At 38.1% G+C, this 16,153-nt stretch overlaps 1 protein-coding gene across 11 annotated transcripts in view; it reads right to left on the reverse strand.

Annotated features, from left to right (window-relative positions):
• The window catches only part of NSD1 (nuclear receptor binding SET domain protein 1), a 136,739-nt gene that overhangs the window by 6,731 nt on the left and 113,855 nt on the right, over window positions 1–16,153 (reverse strand). For 10 of the 11 annotated variants that reach the window (XM_067732712.1, XM_067732717.1, XM_067732711.1 and 7 more), the window contains 6 exons: window positions 15,066–15,178; window positions 10,428–10,697; window positions 8,463–8,579; window positions 7,014–7,155; window positions 2,555–2,661; window positions 788–992 (listed from right to left, as the gene is read on the reverse strand). In XM_067732712.1, coding sequence (XP_067588813.1) covers window positions 788–992; window positions 2,555–2,661; window positions 7,014–7,155; window positions 8,463–8,579; window positions 10,428–10,697; window positions 15,066–15,178 — 954 coding nt within the window. Of the gene's footprint in view, window positions 1–787; window positions 993–2,554; window positions 2,662–3,123; window positions 6,293–7,013; window positions 7,156–8,462; window positions 8,580–10,427; window positions 10,698–15,065; window positions 15,179–16,153 lie in introns of those variants that run through there. The other variant, XM_067732720.1, reaches the window with a different exon arrangement.

Below are 16,153 nucleotides of genomic sequence, written 5' to 3' on the forward strand. Positions count from 1 at the left end.
AAGCTCCCCTTAGATGGAATGTGAAGATATTACTTTCATATTTTTACAAACTCCATTTGTCCTGTACAACCTTTAAATATTCAACCCTATGGGGAAAATCTCAGCCAATTAAACTGCTTATTTGGTTATTACTAGGAACAGGGAGCAGATACACAAAGGTGAAAAATGGAAGCAGATTTACCTTTGCTCAATGTTAAGTCTGGAAACTAGCACAAACTTTACCTGTGTTGTCCACACAGAATCAGCAGGAAAGACCCAAAGCCAACCCAAGCTGCTCTCTTTTACCCTCATTTCATGATACCCGAATCTCTGCCATGGACAGTGTTCCATCCCAGCTCCTTCCAAGTAAACTATGCTAGAACTCACTCCTGGCTCATTGGCAAGATCAGTTCTATCACAACCTGTGCCAGCTACGGCCCTGAGTAATTGCTTCTGAAACAATTCCCCATTTCCATTTCCTGGCACTGAGGTCAGTGTTATGGCCTTGCCCCTACACTACCTTAGTTTCTATTATTTCATTACCCTGGCAACCACATATTGAAGGAAACCTAATTTGGGGACAAACTCCTGTCATTCCCACCCCTCTCTACGGGTTGCTGGGAGGATAAAATAACATAAAATGCTTGACAGAGCGAGTGAGTTTCTGTTCCCTTCTCTATAACCTAGGATTCTAAGCCTTTGTTGTCATTTATTTTGACACCTCTCAACACTATGCATGGGAAGACCAAAGGGCTCTGAGAATTCTGGCAGAGAACAAGGAGAACTCTAAATGGATTTTGGCACCAACCTGCTGGTCGCTTGGTTAGATTGAGACAGTCTGCATGGTAAACTTTGGGGCAGCCTGGCTTCTTACAGGAGACGAGCTGGCCAGCATCCCCACAGCTGAAACACTCATCCTCTCGCTCCTTTGTGATTTCACCCTGGGTCCTGCGCTTCCCCTGTTGCTTCTTCTTGAATTTCTTTGACTTTTCCTCTGTGGCAATGGGTTGATTCTAGAGGTCAAATATTGTCGACACATTAGTTGTATGATCTTGACCAGGTTAACTATCCTCTCTGAGCTTCAGACTCTCCTCTGGGAAGACACAGTCCTCATAGACTACTGTGAAGTTAAGAGAAAATGCAGGAAAAGCACTGGGAATATCATAGGTACCCAATGAATGGTAGCATGAATTTTATCTGGTATCAACTACTCCTACCACTTGAGCGAATTAAGAGAGAAATGTGCTGCTTTCTGTTGATACATAAGACTGGTATGAAAGATCATCCTTTAACAGTAAGTTTTATTTTTATTCTTATGTTTGTCTAATTTCAAAAACTAAGGAAGACTTCTCTGGGTGTATGTGTCACACACATTTCTTAACTTATTCAACAAACCTTCACTGAGCACTTAGTATGAGCCATGTGCTAGGAAGACACAGAAAACTAATTTGTGGCCCTTGCTCTTGACAAGCTATGCATCTTTACCTAAGTCAGTTTAGGTTCATGTCCACCACTCCCCAAGATAGATCCTGGTGCAGCCCACAGGTCTATTCTGTGCTCCCTGCAGACCACACTTGGTCATCAAAATGCATGGTTTTCATCACATTATTTATCTCAGCCTAGGAACATCCAGGACCAATCCAATTTATTGCCTGCCCACAGTGATCTCCTCCCATTTCTAAACTTCTGCTCCCGAATTTCCCTTTCACTGATTCATGTGTGAAATGCTACACAGACCCTAAAGATATAGAAACTGACATCCCTAGTGCACCTAACACCATTAAACTCTGTTACTATTTTAATTTATAGGGACTAAGTCAACCGCACATCTTAAGGAACAAGACCATTTAACCAACTAACTAAACAAAATACAAAATCCAATATAAATTTTCTTATTTAATAAATAAAAGAATAATCACTGGGTGTTCTTCATTTATTATAGCTCAAAATGATTACCCTCTTTAGCTAGTGGTTTCCATGCTAATTTGCATTTTTCAGTTCTTAATGTTGACTTCACAATCAAACAAGCATAATGGGAAATACCCAATTGGAGTCACGGTGTAGTCTACTTTGCATCAAAATTAAATTTCAATTTTCAGCATGCTGTTACTTACGATAGAGAAATCTGGAAGCATCCAGATGTTCATCTATTATGGTTCATCCATTATATAAAAATTTAAACAGTCACTAAAAATGATGGTTATGAAAATTATGTAACAGCAAGGAAAAATGTATAATATTTAAGAATTATAAACAATTCTTAACAGTTATAGAATTATAATTCAGTTAAAGTACACATAAAAAACCAGGAAGTAAGGTACAACAAAGTTTATACTGGTACATGGTTAAGATTAAGGGTCCTTAAAAAAAAAAAAAGTCCTATGTTTATCTACAGTCTTATAGTACATTTAGAATCTTAAATTCAATATCAGATTCTTTGATATCTTTAAAAAGGCAAAAAGAGACACAGAGACTGAGAATCTTTCTTAGGAAAGGTAAGATCAACTAAGACCAATAAAAGACATGGGAAGTAATCTACAGGTTCCTATTTTACAGCTTTATGTTTAAAAGGTACCTTTGGCCTTACACCCAAAAAGCCACTGCAGTTCGGAGCTCCACATTTGCAAACAGTCTTTCCATTCCCAAGACATTCTAGGTTGTAGTTGAAGGTAAGTTCAGTGCCTGCATAAAAGACCATGAAAATATTAATATCTATGGCTTTAATTACATTATTTCTCTATTAATCACAAAAGGCAGACTTCCAAGAGAACAGATGAATTTTTAAAAGAGGATTAAAAGGATTAACTCTAATCACACTGTATTATTAACATACTAATAAATCCTAATCATATAATATTATTAATGAGCTAATATAACTTAATAACAGAAAAACTTACATGACTTAACAAGTAATTTTTTTTAAAGATTTTTTTGATGTGGACCATTTTTAAAGTCTTTATTGAATTTGTTACAATATTGCTTCCGTTTTACCTTTTGGTTTCCTGGCTGCGAGGCATGTGGGATCTTAGCTCCCTGACCAGGGATCAAACATGCACCCCCTGCACTGGAAGGCAAGTCTTAACCACTGGACCTCCAGGGAAGTCCCAACAAGTAATATTTAAAATAACTTTTACTATAGATGTGTTAATCCCAAATTGTTTTTTATTTTTTTCTAACCATTCAGATTCAAAATATATTATTTCATTACCAAAAACAGACAAACAGCAATTTATTGTGCACTGATGTGCCAGGCACTGGGAAAGCAAGTATGAAGGAAACCTGTCATCTGTGCCAAGGTGAGTACATCTTACCAGGCAGCACTTAAGGGAGAGAGACATGTCAATACAGAATAATACCAGAGAACTCTAGACCACAAGACCTAAGCCCTGGCTATACATCCCAGTTACACCACAATCTAGCTGGCTGATTTGAGCCGAAGAGTACATTTATTAAATGCAGATAACAATCTCACAAGCTTACTGAGAATGACATAATGTACATAGCAGAAATTTGTAAACTTTAATAGGAGATGTACAAATTTAAGGTAAAAAAGTCCCCTTTCTGTCACAAGTGCATTTCATCAAAACTGAGAGCAAATAAATCACACATTCAAACTCAAAGCATGTTAGGGAAAGCCTAACAAATAGAAGAATTTTATACAGACATACAAAGAGGTTATCTCTGGGTGGGGGTCATGGCTTACCGTTAATGTACAAAGTGATAATTGTTCAGTCAAAATTGTCAAAACTTAGGAAGATTTCCCTTTGCAGAATGACAAATCTTCTATCAGTGAGACTAATTAATATATACAGTTTTTCATCTAATATTGGAAACAATTATTTTTTAATTTGGTTGAGCAAATTATAAAGCAGCTGGCTTATATTTAGGAGTTCATATGGTACAAATGCTAGAATCATTTGTGGCCTGGTAAGAGGCTCACATTGTGAGGAGCCTGTAGGAACCAAGACTGACCAAGGTAACAGCAGGGTCACATCTCCCCTCCCCACTGTGAACTTATTGTACTGAATGATGGGTAATTCTATTCACACTAATCTTATTTAAAAATTTATGAGCATATAGCTGAATTTTCATATATTTAATGTGCTTACAGTGCAACTCAACCACAAGATAGCAAGATACTTGGCATAACTTGCTGCTCACTCAGCATCCACTGTTTAAACAAAACCACACAAGGAGATAAATCAGAAGGTATCATCAGTGTGCATACAGGAAAGCCATTCTAGAAAACAGTCCAAAATACAATAATCTGCAATCTGGGGGATGGCAAATGGCACTGGAGAAGAGATAAACAAGGAGTGAGTATGACACATTGAAGACAGAAAGTAACAGGTATGTGAAGAGCCCATGAGGTTGGATGTGTAAGGAGGAGAGCAAGCTTAAAGTTCTGATTCCATTCGCAAGGCTGAAGCTCCTATGGGCACTCTGCATGGCAATGAGCACATTCTGTCTCAATTCCCCCACCCACCCTTGCAGACTGGGAGGACAAAAATAAGGTCTGTCAATTCCCACACCATTCTACCTGAGCTGAATGAATATGGGAGAAGAGAAATTTGTGGCTAGACATGGTAGAAGAGGCCATCCCCATGGACACAGACTAAAGTTCAAAGTAGAAGTGTGGTACTAAAAGCAGTCAGGACAGAGATAAGAACTGAAGTCACATGGCTAACATTTAAGTAATTAATACAGAGGAACACTGCCCCTCCCTCCCCCAGTGTGGTTACAGAGAAAAATGGAGAAAAGAATGAGAGATATATCAGATCCAAGAATCCAAGTAACATAGATAATGCTACCAAATACTTTACAGTACTTTTGTAAGGATTAAATGAGACAATATGCTTGGAACAGTGTCTGGCATTGGATAAATGGTAGCTCTTACACACTCACTTGATAATTCCTGTTACAAAGCAGAAATCTACCCAATTTACTCTGAAGCCATCCATTCCAAAAATTTGATACAACTTACTGATTTTAAAAATCACTATCATTTAGTCCAACAGAGCACAGTGCACAGTGATGCTCAAGCATTGTTACTTTCATCATTAAATACTTTTATGTGAAGCAATGCAAAACAGTGGCTCAATTTTTAAAATATGAAAACTGTCAGAGCCTTTAAAATTCTAAAGAGCCTAAAAGACTCCTGGGCAGCAGTATATTTAAATTATAGAGAAATAGATATATCGGGGGGGGGGGGGGGGCGGGGGGTGTTGGGTGTTATCCACAGATTGAAAAAAAGAAAAGGCAACAGACAAAAAGCTGACAAAATTGCTCTTTAATTACTTTATCTTGATTAGTGTTTGCTGAGGTAAACGACACTGACTGGGCAAAGCAGAATGCTCATATGGGATTTCTGCTTTGAAAGTCATTGGACTACGCTACTGTCAATTACAAACTACCCAGGCCAGTCTGATCTCATTTTGAGTTAGGAGAGTGATCCTGAAAATGCTTTGCTAGTATTCCTGCAAAACTTATTTTGAAAAATTATATACATCCTTATACATTCAAACTTATACAAGTCTAAATATTTTAAAAAATCATGCAATTTAGAGGGTGTCATATGTATATGTATATACGATATGCTTACAACTTTTTCATCAAAACCTTGACACTAAATTTTAAGCTCCTTTAATTGATGGAAAATATCCATCATATAACTTTACTTTCAAACCTCTTAGCCCTATCAGGTTTACTTTCAATTCAAATAAACATCTTAATATTGTGCTGATTACAACTACCTCACTTCTACACTCTGAATTCTCAGAGACGTAATAGGCATCTAGGCAGGCCACAACATAGCTGTGCATTCTCCAAATGTCCAGTTCTTTGAGACCCAAGAGGTGAGGGTTTTTGTTTTTCTTAGCCTTGGGCTCATAAACCATAAAATTCAGATGGGTAAGAGGTGGATATTTGGTTTATAAAGTGGATGAAGGGCAACTGTAAAAGGAGACCTGGACTGCTGACACTTTCTAAGGCAGACCAATTTTTTTTAAAAATAAATTTATTTATTTCTGGCTGCGTGGGGTCTTCATTGCTGCGCACGGGCTTCCTCTAGTTGCGGCGAGCGGGGGCTACTCTTCGTTGCAGTGCACGGGCTTCTCATTGCGGTGGCTTCTCTTGTTGCGGAGCACAGGCTGTAGGCGCGCGGGCTTCAGTAGTTGTGGCACGCGGGTTCAGTAGTTGTGACACACGGGCTTAGTTGCTCCGCGGCATGTGGGATCTTCCCGGACCAGGGATCGAACCCGTGTTCCCTGCATTGGCAGGCGAATTCTTAACCACTGTGCCACCAGGGAAAGTCCTAAGGCAGACCAATTTTTAAGGAGTTCATATAAAGGCTATGGAAAAGGTCTGGAAATTTATTCCTTTAAAACCATCCAGGAAATTCCCTGGTGGTCCAGTGGTTAGGACTTGGTGCTTTCACTGTGGTGGCCCCTGGTTCAATCCCTGGTCGGGGAACTAAGATCCCACAAGCCATGTGGCACGGCCAGAAAAAAACAAACAAACAAAAAAAACCCAAACATCCATGCCCAAACCTTGAAGACATCATGCTAAGTAAAAATGAGCTAGCCACAACAAAACAAATATTGTATGACTGCACTTACATGAGATTCCCAGAGTAGCTAAAAAAATCACAGAGACAGAAGATAAAATGGTGGTTGCCCGGGGCTCGGGGAGGGGGGAAATGAGGGAGTTATTGGTTAATGGGTATCTTCAGTTGGAGAAGATAAAAAGTTCTGGAGATAGATGGTGGTGATGGTTGCACAACAATGTGAATGGACTTAATGCCACTGAACCGTACACTTAAAAATGGCTGAAATGGTAAATTTTATGTAACGTGTATTTTACCATACCACCACCAACAAAAAAAATACCTGGTACATGCTAAGTACCACCTGGAAAGTCTTTTATGTATCCTTGGGAATTTGCAACCTCATTTTGGATTATAGAACATATGGGATTTTTAGATAATAAAAACTGAAATCCCATTCCTAGCTCCAGAATCCTTAAATAATTCTTACCTGCTTTAATGTCACTCAAGGCAAAAAGGCCAACACGGGTATCTCCATTCACAGACCACTTCTGTGTTTCACAGTTGGGCTGGCAGCAATGATTCATGAATCGAGCATAGTTTCCTTTGGGACCAGCATCAATAATACGATCCTAGAATTCCAAGAGATGCTGTTCAGCAGACCTCTACTATTATTGATTAAAATTAGAGTGATAATAAATAAGCTGGAGTTTCTATTTGTAAAGTTTGATTCTTCCAGAGGGGTGGTCTCAGAGTGTAGTCCCTTGACCAGCACTAGTATCACCACCTCGGAATCCGTTAGAAATGCAAATTCTTGGGTTGCACTCCAGATATACTAAAGCAGAAACTCTGAGGCCCAGCAATCTGTGTTAAGCCCACTAGGTGATTATGATATATGCTAAAGTTTGAGGACCACCATCCTAGAAATAGTAGCTTGTTCCATTCTCTAAATTAGGTAGTCCTGAACCCTGGCTACACATCAGAAATCACCTAATATTTTAATAATGACATCAAGACCCCATCCTGAATGAAGATCAAGAGTATCTTGAGGTGAGAATCTCACCATAGAAGTACAACTCGGTAAATACAAAGTTTCACACCAAGAAAGGTCTATTATAAAAGTTAAAGGAGGGTGGGGGAGAGGAACCTAGCAGAACATAATACTCAGGTACAAAGAGGAATCTCAGTATACACAGAAACAAAACACATTAGGATGCTGGAATTAGAAATAAATCCCATAAACAACAAGGTCCAACTGTATAGCACAGGGAACTATATTTAATATCTGGTGATAAATCATAATGCAAAAGAATATGAAAAAGAATATATATGTATAACTGAATCACTTTGCTATACAGCAGAAATTAATACAACATTGTAAACGAAATATACTTCTATAAAATATTAAAAAATAAATATAAAATAAATAAATAAAACATGTTGGAAACACACACATACAAAAAAAGAAATCCCAAATATAATTCTAGACACCAGTGAAATGTAACTCATCAGAAATTCCAATAATTGGAGAGCTGACTTGGGTTTGTAAGCTGAGTTCTATAGTCAATTTATATGACCTTCTCAATGCACTAATTAAATACGAACAAATCAGTGTCTCAATCTGTAAAATAAAAAGTAAAAGAATTATTATTTTTCTGGCTTCAAGTTTTAATCTTATAGAAAAAACACTAAAAGACATAATCACTTACATTGGACACTGAAAAATAATGCTAAAAGCAGCTGTATTGCCTTTTGCCATGGATGTACAGCTAGAAATGAGCAACCTTACCTAACTCCAGGACCCTGATCAAGCAATCCCTATGAATATGGGGGAAAGACACTGTTTTGGACAGTGTATGACATGCCTATGAACACTATAGCTGGGACAACACTAATTCACAATCTTATAACAGTGGAAATAACACTTTTCATTACTTACTTTGTCTAAAGTGAGCATATAGAAATTAGTGATATCGTGTTCTTGGGCATAACGGATTCGAGCTCTGCACTCTTCTTCATCTATTAGCTCACCCACATATTCATTGACAAATTCACCCTGGAACAAGAAATAGCTCTTCACTTAAGTGACAAAAAGCATAACTGTGTTCACAGGTATACCTTATTTTAAAAAATTAATGAAAACAACAGATTCTCCAAAGCAATTCATGCACATTTAACTAGTCACTTTAACAAAGGTTTATTCAAGAAACCACATAATATAAATATGATACTTCAACTATTTGAAAATATGCACCATCTCCCCACTCCTACCACAGCCAACAGCAGAAAACTTGGGATACACCTTAAGATCAACCAAAATAAAAGTAAGTAAACTAAAGCTCCACTATAATGGTGATATGGATAGTTGATCCCTTTACCTGTCCAAGAACCTAAAAGTCAATTTCGCTAAACTATCCTCTTTTTCCTTGGAGCATGCCCTGCCTACTGCCCTTCCACCACATTTCACATCACTGTCCTCCTGACTCACTATACAATAGTCATACTGGCTTTCTCTCATGCTGTCCCCTCTACCTGAAATGCTTGAACACTCAACCAGCCTAAGCCAACAATTACTTATGTTTCAAGCCTCAATTTAAAACATTCTCAGGGGGCTTCCCTGGTGGCGCAGTGGTTGAGAGTCCACTTGCTGATGCCGGGGACACGGGTTCGTACCCCGGTCCGGGAAGATCCCACGTGCCATGGAGCGGCTGGGCCCGTGAGCCATGGCCACTGAGCCTGCGCGTCCGGAGCCTGTGCTCCGCAGCGGGAGAGGCCACAATAGTGAGAGGCCCACGTACCGCTTAAAAAAAAAAAAAAAAAAAAAAAAAAAAACATTCTCAGGGACTTCCCTGGTGGTGCAGTGGTTAAGACTCCACACTCCCAATGCAGGGGGCCCGGGTTCGATCCCTGGTCAGGGAACTAGATCCCACATGCATGCCGCAACTAAGAGTTCACATGCCACAACTAAGAAGCCCATGTGACACAACTAAGGAGCCCTTGAGCTGCAACTAAGGAGCCTGCCTGCTGCAACTAAGCGCAACAACAACAACAACAACAAAATTTAAAATTCTCAGAGACAAGCTAGTTTCAGGCCCTTTGCCACATGCCTCCAGAACCCTTTGTGTTTCCACATTGGGTGATTACTTGTTCAATGTCTCTCCGCATCTAGAATGTAAACTGTATGAAAGCATGGACCATGTCTCTCTTACTGAGCACTGCATCACACAGCAACATGCCTGACACACAGACAATATATAATGGTTACTTAGCAAATGACTAAAATAGACCACCCCATATTCACTTCCTTTCCTAGAAACAAACTTCAATAAAATTCTTCAGAAGGTATAACCAGAGTAAGGTTTATTCTATTAAAATGTCAAATATAATTTATTCTACTCAAAGACTGTACAATACCATCTATTTATTAGAAACCTGCAGGTCCTTCCAAGTTTCAAGTTGAAGATGTTACTGCATTTTCATTAGAGAAGACCTAATCCTCTTCTCCTGCATGTTCCATGAACCCAAACCTATTTTTCTCTCAGTAAAAATAGATTTTATTTTATTAGTTGGTGATTAACACCACTGTATCATGCTCTCACTATCCTAACTACAGGTTCCAGGATTTCCGCAAACGAGCAAACAAGTATCTCTATGAATTTCCCTCATTTTTATCATTCTCATGCATAGTGAACATGATCAATACTTGAACTTTAGAAATAAAGGAGACCATCTATTTTCAAGCCTCTAATTTCTGGAAGGATTGGCAAGATATAAAAATAAGGTTAATCCTCACACAATATTATTTTCCTCCATGATCAATTTTCTCATATTCATCAAGAACAATTACTCATATTAAGCAACTGCAAAGAAAAAAAATCTGAAAATTAAGAATAGGTTTCTTCACCTTTTTGATATCTGTTTTTGTCCGGAGACCCCAGCCCCTCTGTAATGTGCGAAAAATTTCAACCTCTGGATACTGGCGCTTAGTAAAGCACTGGTTTTGGCAGCGCCCTCCAGCAGGACATACTGTGGGGTGACACTCATAGAGCAGCATGCGGTTGATGCACTCGGAGTCTATCCCACAGGGGTTCTCATCAGTAGCTTTACAGTTGCAACGGGGAATTTCAGACAAGTCTGCAGTGAAGATCTGTACCCTGCCAATAGGACGGTTCACCTGGAGTAGAAACACATACTATAGTATAGCAGGCAAGTCAACACAAGACAATTTAGGACCTATGAAAGGCAGATTTCTTTCCTTTAAAGTCACATGCCACATTTTACATGATTTTGAATTATCAAGATTTAGCAGAATTATTCACAATAACTTAAATGTGGCAACAACACAAGTGTCCACCGACGAATGAATAAGCAAAATGTGGTAAAAATAATATAATCTCATTCAGCCTAAAAAGGAAGGAAATTTTGACACACGATATACAACATGGATGAACCCGGAGGATATTATGTTAAATGAAATAAGCCAGTCAAAACAGACAAATACTGATTCTACTTAGATACAAAGAGACAGAAAGTAGAATAATAGTTGCCAGGGGCTGCGAGGAGGGGAAAATGGGAAGCTACTGTTTACTGGGGTATAGATTTCAGTTTTACAAAATGTAGAGTTCTAGAGATGGATGGTGGCAACGGTTGCAAAACATTACAAATGCATTTAATACCACTGAACTGTATACTTAAATATGGTTAAGATCAAAAATTTTATGTTATCTGTATTTTACCACAATTAAAAAACTGGAGGAGGGCTTCCCTGGTGGCGCAGTGGTTGAAAGTTCGCCTGCTGATGCAGGGGACACAGGTTCGTGCCCTGGTCTGGGAAGATCCCACATGCCGTGGAGCAGCTAGGCCCGTGAGCCAGGGCCGCTGAGCCTGTGTGTCCGGGGCCTGTGCTCCGCAACAGGAGAGGCCACAACAGTGAGAGGCCCGCGTAGAGCAAAAAAACAAAAACCAAAAAAAAAAAACCTGGAGGAAATAAAGATTTAGGCAATTTGACATAAAAATAAAGCCTCACTTGATACGCAAAATGTAAATACCACAAATTAAAAAAATTCATCTCTTAAAAAAAATCATAATTTCAAGGCTGGTAAGCCAAGTAAATTGTAAAATGAGTTTCTGCTATTGCCACATGGTGGCGCCACTTTAGCTGCTACATTAAAAAAAAAAAAATCACCATTCTCAACTGATATTTAACATGAAAAGGTCTCTGAGCAATCAGAGTCCTGTTTGTGAAGATGTATTTTAATATTGACTATCATAACTTGAAATCTTTTTAATAGACTATAGCAATGTCACCCAGGCATTCATTTTTAGTGGTGCTAGTACTGAAAACCACCGTGAAAATCCAGTGTGGTAAAACATAGAGACCAAACAATTTCTGTGATTCTGAAGCCATTAGAATTTTCACAAATACTAACAACAATGTGGAGAAAAAAAAAAGGATGTTCCACAACAGAGATGGATTTGTGCACTATAAGAATGGTCTCCCCTAATTGGGGAGGGAGGGAGAGGGGGAGAGAGAGAGGGAGAGAGAAGGAGGGAGGGAGGGAGGGAGGGGGGGGGAGGGGGAGAGAGAGAGAGAGAGAGAGAGAGAGAGAGAGAGAGGGAGGGAGGGAGGGAGGGAGGGAGTATGTGGGGGGCACTGGGGAGTGGGAGTTTGGGGTTAGCAGATGCAAACTATTATGTATAGAGTGGATAATAACAAGGTCCTACTGTATAGCACAGGGAACTGTATTCAATATCCTGAGATAAAACCATAATTAAAAAGAATATATATATATATGTATAACTGACTCATTTTGCTGTATGGCAGAAATTAACACAACATTGTAAATCAACTATACTTCAATAAAATAAAATAAAAACGAGTCTCCCCTACTTGATATTATTTCAGTGGGAACAGTCAAACCACGAGTCTTCAAAAACCCATCCTATACATAAAATTTGACTCCTCAGGAACTGCATGATTTTGACAAGTCACTTTTACTTGCAAGACTGTTGTGGGGAATAATCTGTTTGTAGAAGTATACTGCCCTCAAACGTTCTCCAGAACAACTTAAAATGACGTAAGTCTCACTGCCAGATCTCTTCCCAGCTTCTTTAAAATACTGATAAACAGTATTAACTTGTTAATGGAGGAACACCCTCACCATATGCAACTGGAAGTCACAAACCTACTGAGTAAGGCAAATTCTAAGGCATAAACAAGGGCTGAGCTCAATCACCTGAGACTACAGGTCCTACATAAGGCATCTGAATATTCACCTCTGATTCAAGGTGAATACCTTTACCTGACTGACACACTGCCATCCAAAAAAAGTTTCATCCTACTCCTTTTCTCTCTATAAAGGTATGTTTCAATCATTCCTCCTTGACATATGATCTAACCTGTTATTAATCCCAAATAAGTTTCTTGCCTAATACAACATAAAGCAAAAACAAAACCCCACACATGGTTAAGAACAATACAGATATGTAATTGTAGTATTTACACTTGCTCTAGATCAGGGATTGACAAACTTTTTCTGTAAAGGGCCAGACAGTAAATATTTTATCTTTTGCAAGCCATAGATCTCTGGCGCATGTTGCTCAACTCTGCCACTATAGCTCGAAAGCAACAATAGACAATATGTAAATGAATAAGCATAGCTGTGTGTCAATAAAGCTTTAATTATGGACACTAATATTTAAATTTTATAAAATCTTCATGTGTCAGGAAATAGTCTGTAAAAAACAAATTTTCCCAACCATACATAGTAGGCCAGATTTGGCCCATGGACCATAGTTTGCCAACCCCTATTCTAAATCTTTTTCCTGGAAATACGTTTTTGTTTTAAAGGTGGAGGAAAGAAGTTGGTGTCTAAATTCTGTGATTAGATCATGTATGGGACGTTAGTTGGTTTCTCAATATACAGGTTCAATACGGTTGACGGGCTACTCTGAAGGGCCTAACTTCTGCTATATGTGACATCTACGACTGTGGAAACAAATTACTTTCCCTTTTTCTGAGGATGAACTACACCTCAGTGTTATGTCTCCATGCACAGTAACTCCACTTAACTCTCAGTTTTACCATCAGGGTCCATTTAGACCCAATTTTAGGTTTTGTTTTGTTTTTTTCCCAACAGTTTTAACTATTCGTAAGGATTGATATTTTATATTTTATGACACTTTCTCAGAGGTCTTTCAAAAAATCAAGAAGAAACTTTACTTATTAAAAAAACTCATTCTATATTGCAACTACTAGGCAGGTCCATTAGACTTTTATAAATCTAATCTTTATTATGGAGTTTTAGTGTTCTTACTTTTCCTGTATCTCATAATTCTTTACTAATTCATCATCACTCTTTGTTACTCATCAATGATTGCCAACTATGCTAAAAAAGACAAAAATAATAAGTGGAATGACAGAATCATAAAAACATGATGCAACAGTGAAACAGTCACAGTTTAGTTTCTGCACTGCATTACCCAAAGTACTACATCTTCTCTCCAGAAAGTATAAAAGACTGGAGATAACATCTTTCAGTCTACTTTTAGTAGGGTTGCTAGATTTAGCAAGTAAAAATCCAGGATACCCAACTGAATTTGAATTTCAGATAAAAAACAAATTGATTTTTAGTTTAAGTACGTCCCATGGAATACTTGGGACATACTTAACACACTAGACTCTAAAAATTGATCTCTAAGTGAAAATCTCAGACTTCAGAAACTCGAAAAAAAAAAATCAATGAGTACACAAATAATGCTTCTCTAATGACAAAAAAATATATATATATATGGTCTTCCCATCCAGGAATGACATCATCACAAATATCTTGCAACAAGAACTTGGGCAATCTCATTTTGTTAATAGAGCTTATAGTATTCTTTCATGTGGTCTGATATTTGAGCACCAAAACTAACTTGATTAAAAGGTTTTTAAAAACGAGGTTTCAGTAAATACTTACTAAAATTCCTAATAAGTTTTTTCCTCACTATTCCTTTATTTTTACTTCTGTAAAGTATTTATAAAAATGACTTAACAATATAAAGGGTCTACTGGACCCAGATGAGAAATGATGATGACTGTTTTACCAGGTACACTAGCATCAGGTACACTTAACATGTATTCTTGTGACCTTGGGAATCCTAGTCACACTGGCCACCTAAAATATCTTTACTATTAGCCATTATGAGAAGACTTACCATGTGTATTATTCACACTATCTCAGGGCCATTTATCATTTTTTATCAAGGCTCTTTTTTCCCTTTCAAACCACAAGGTTCGTTGACTGTGAACAGAATCTATTCCAATCCACTTTATGAAAAGACTTTCGAAAGCAACAGGAACAACACTGTATCAACACACAACTAATTTTATAAAATGCACACAATGTGCTAGAAATGGTGCTCTGGCACTTTTTTCTTATCTTCTTTCAAGCTCATACCTCTACCTAAAAGCAACTGTGCTTGCGCTTCCAGTTCTCCTCATGAACAGAGCGGGAAGCAGGCAAGCTATTACAGGGTCCCTCCTGAGGTCTTTTCTCACCTTTATATGTTTATAAGGCGGTGGCTTCTTGTCATTCTTTCGATCTTCCTGCAGTTGTCTTAGCTCTTTTTGGGCCTTTAACTCCTCAAACCTTGCTGCAGCTTCCTGAAGAGCTAAGAAAACATATAGCACAGTCACTTAATCTCTGGGTAGTGTTACTTATTTCGCTTTTTCCCCCTTTTAAATTGGAGAAAATTCACGTTTTAGACAAAAATCTAAGACATATATATGATTTCTATTTTCTAGTAAGTTACAGTCCCCAGAGTGTTCATATATGGCATTAAAATAAAACATAATCCATCATTAAATGGCACTATACAGACTACCAGTGTCAGAGGAAAACTTAAAACAAAAAACAAAGCTAAATAATTTGAAAAAGCCCACATATAACATCTCCTAACAACAACTAGACTGCATCTGCTCAGCAAAGTCACTGCCTTTAAGCCTTTTTCCTCAGTTTTGAGTTTTCTGCTTCCACAAATAATGTGCCTCCTAGGTGTCCAGGTAACATGCTGTGTTCCTTTGGAAGAAATTAAAATTAGAAGTTTTCCTTTCCTTCTTCCCTATTGTCTGGAGCACCTATCCTACTCTTCTCCTAAAGCTCATTCTGTAAATATCAGTTATTAGCCTAATACAAAGATAGATCTTTGCAGCTAATCTGCATACAAGTCCTGAACTTTCATATGTTTAAAAGATTGTAGTGTCTGAAAAGTCTGAAAAAAATCTTAATCTCATTCTTCTCCGCTTAAAACAAAATTTTAATTCATTATTCTTGACTCAGGTTAAAAACTCTTTAAAGAATTCCAAATTTTCCCACTTTCCTCTCTGTAGTTTTCCCCAAGCTCTGCCAGTTCTTTAAAGAAAATCTCCCCTCTAATCCACACCCCTTTCTCCATTTCCTTGTCACCATCTAGCAGACTTGATGTTGCCTGGAGTTGTTCCCTCCTTCATTCATCCTATTATTCAGCACGTCCTACCTAGTTTATCTACTTAATATCTATCTAGTACCCATCATCCTCTCGACTCCATGCGCTATTCTCTGTGACAGTCTCATTATCTCTGCCTGAAATTACTAAAAACAGCCATCT

Source organism: Pseudorca crassidens, chromosome 3, assembly GCF_039906515.1.
Source record: "Pseudorca crassidens isolate mPseCra1 chromosome 3, mPseCra1.hap1, whole genome shotgun sequence".
NCBI classification, from domain to species: Eukaryota; Metazoa; Chordata; class Mammalia; order Artiodactyla; family Delphinidae; genus Pseudorca; species Pseudorca crassidens.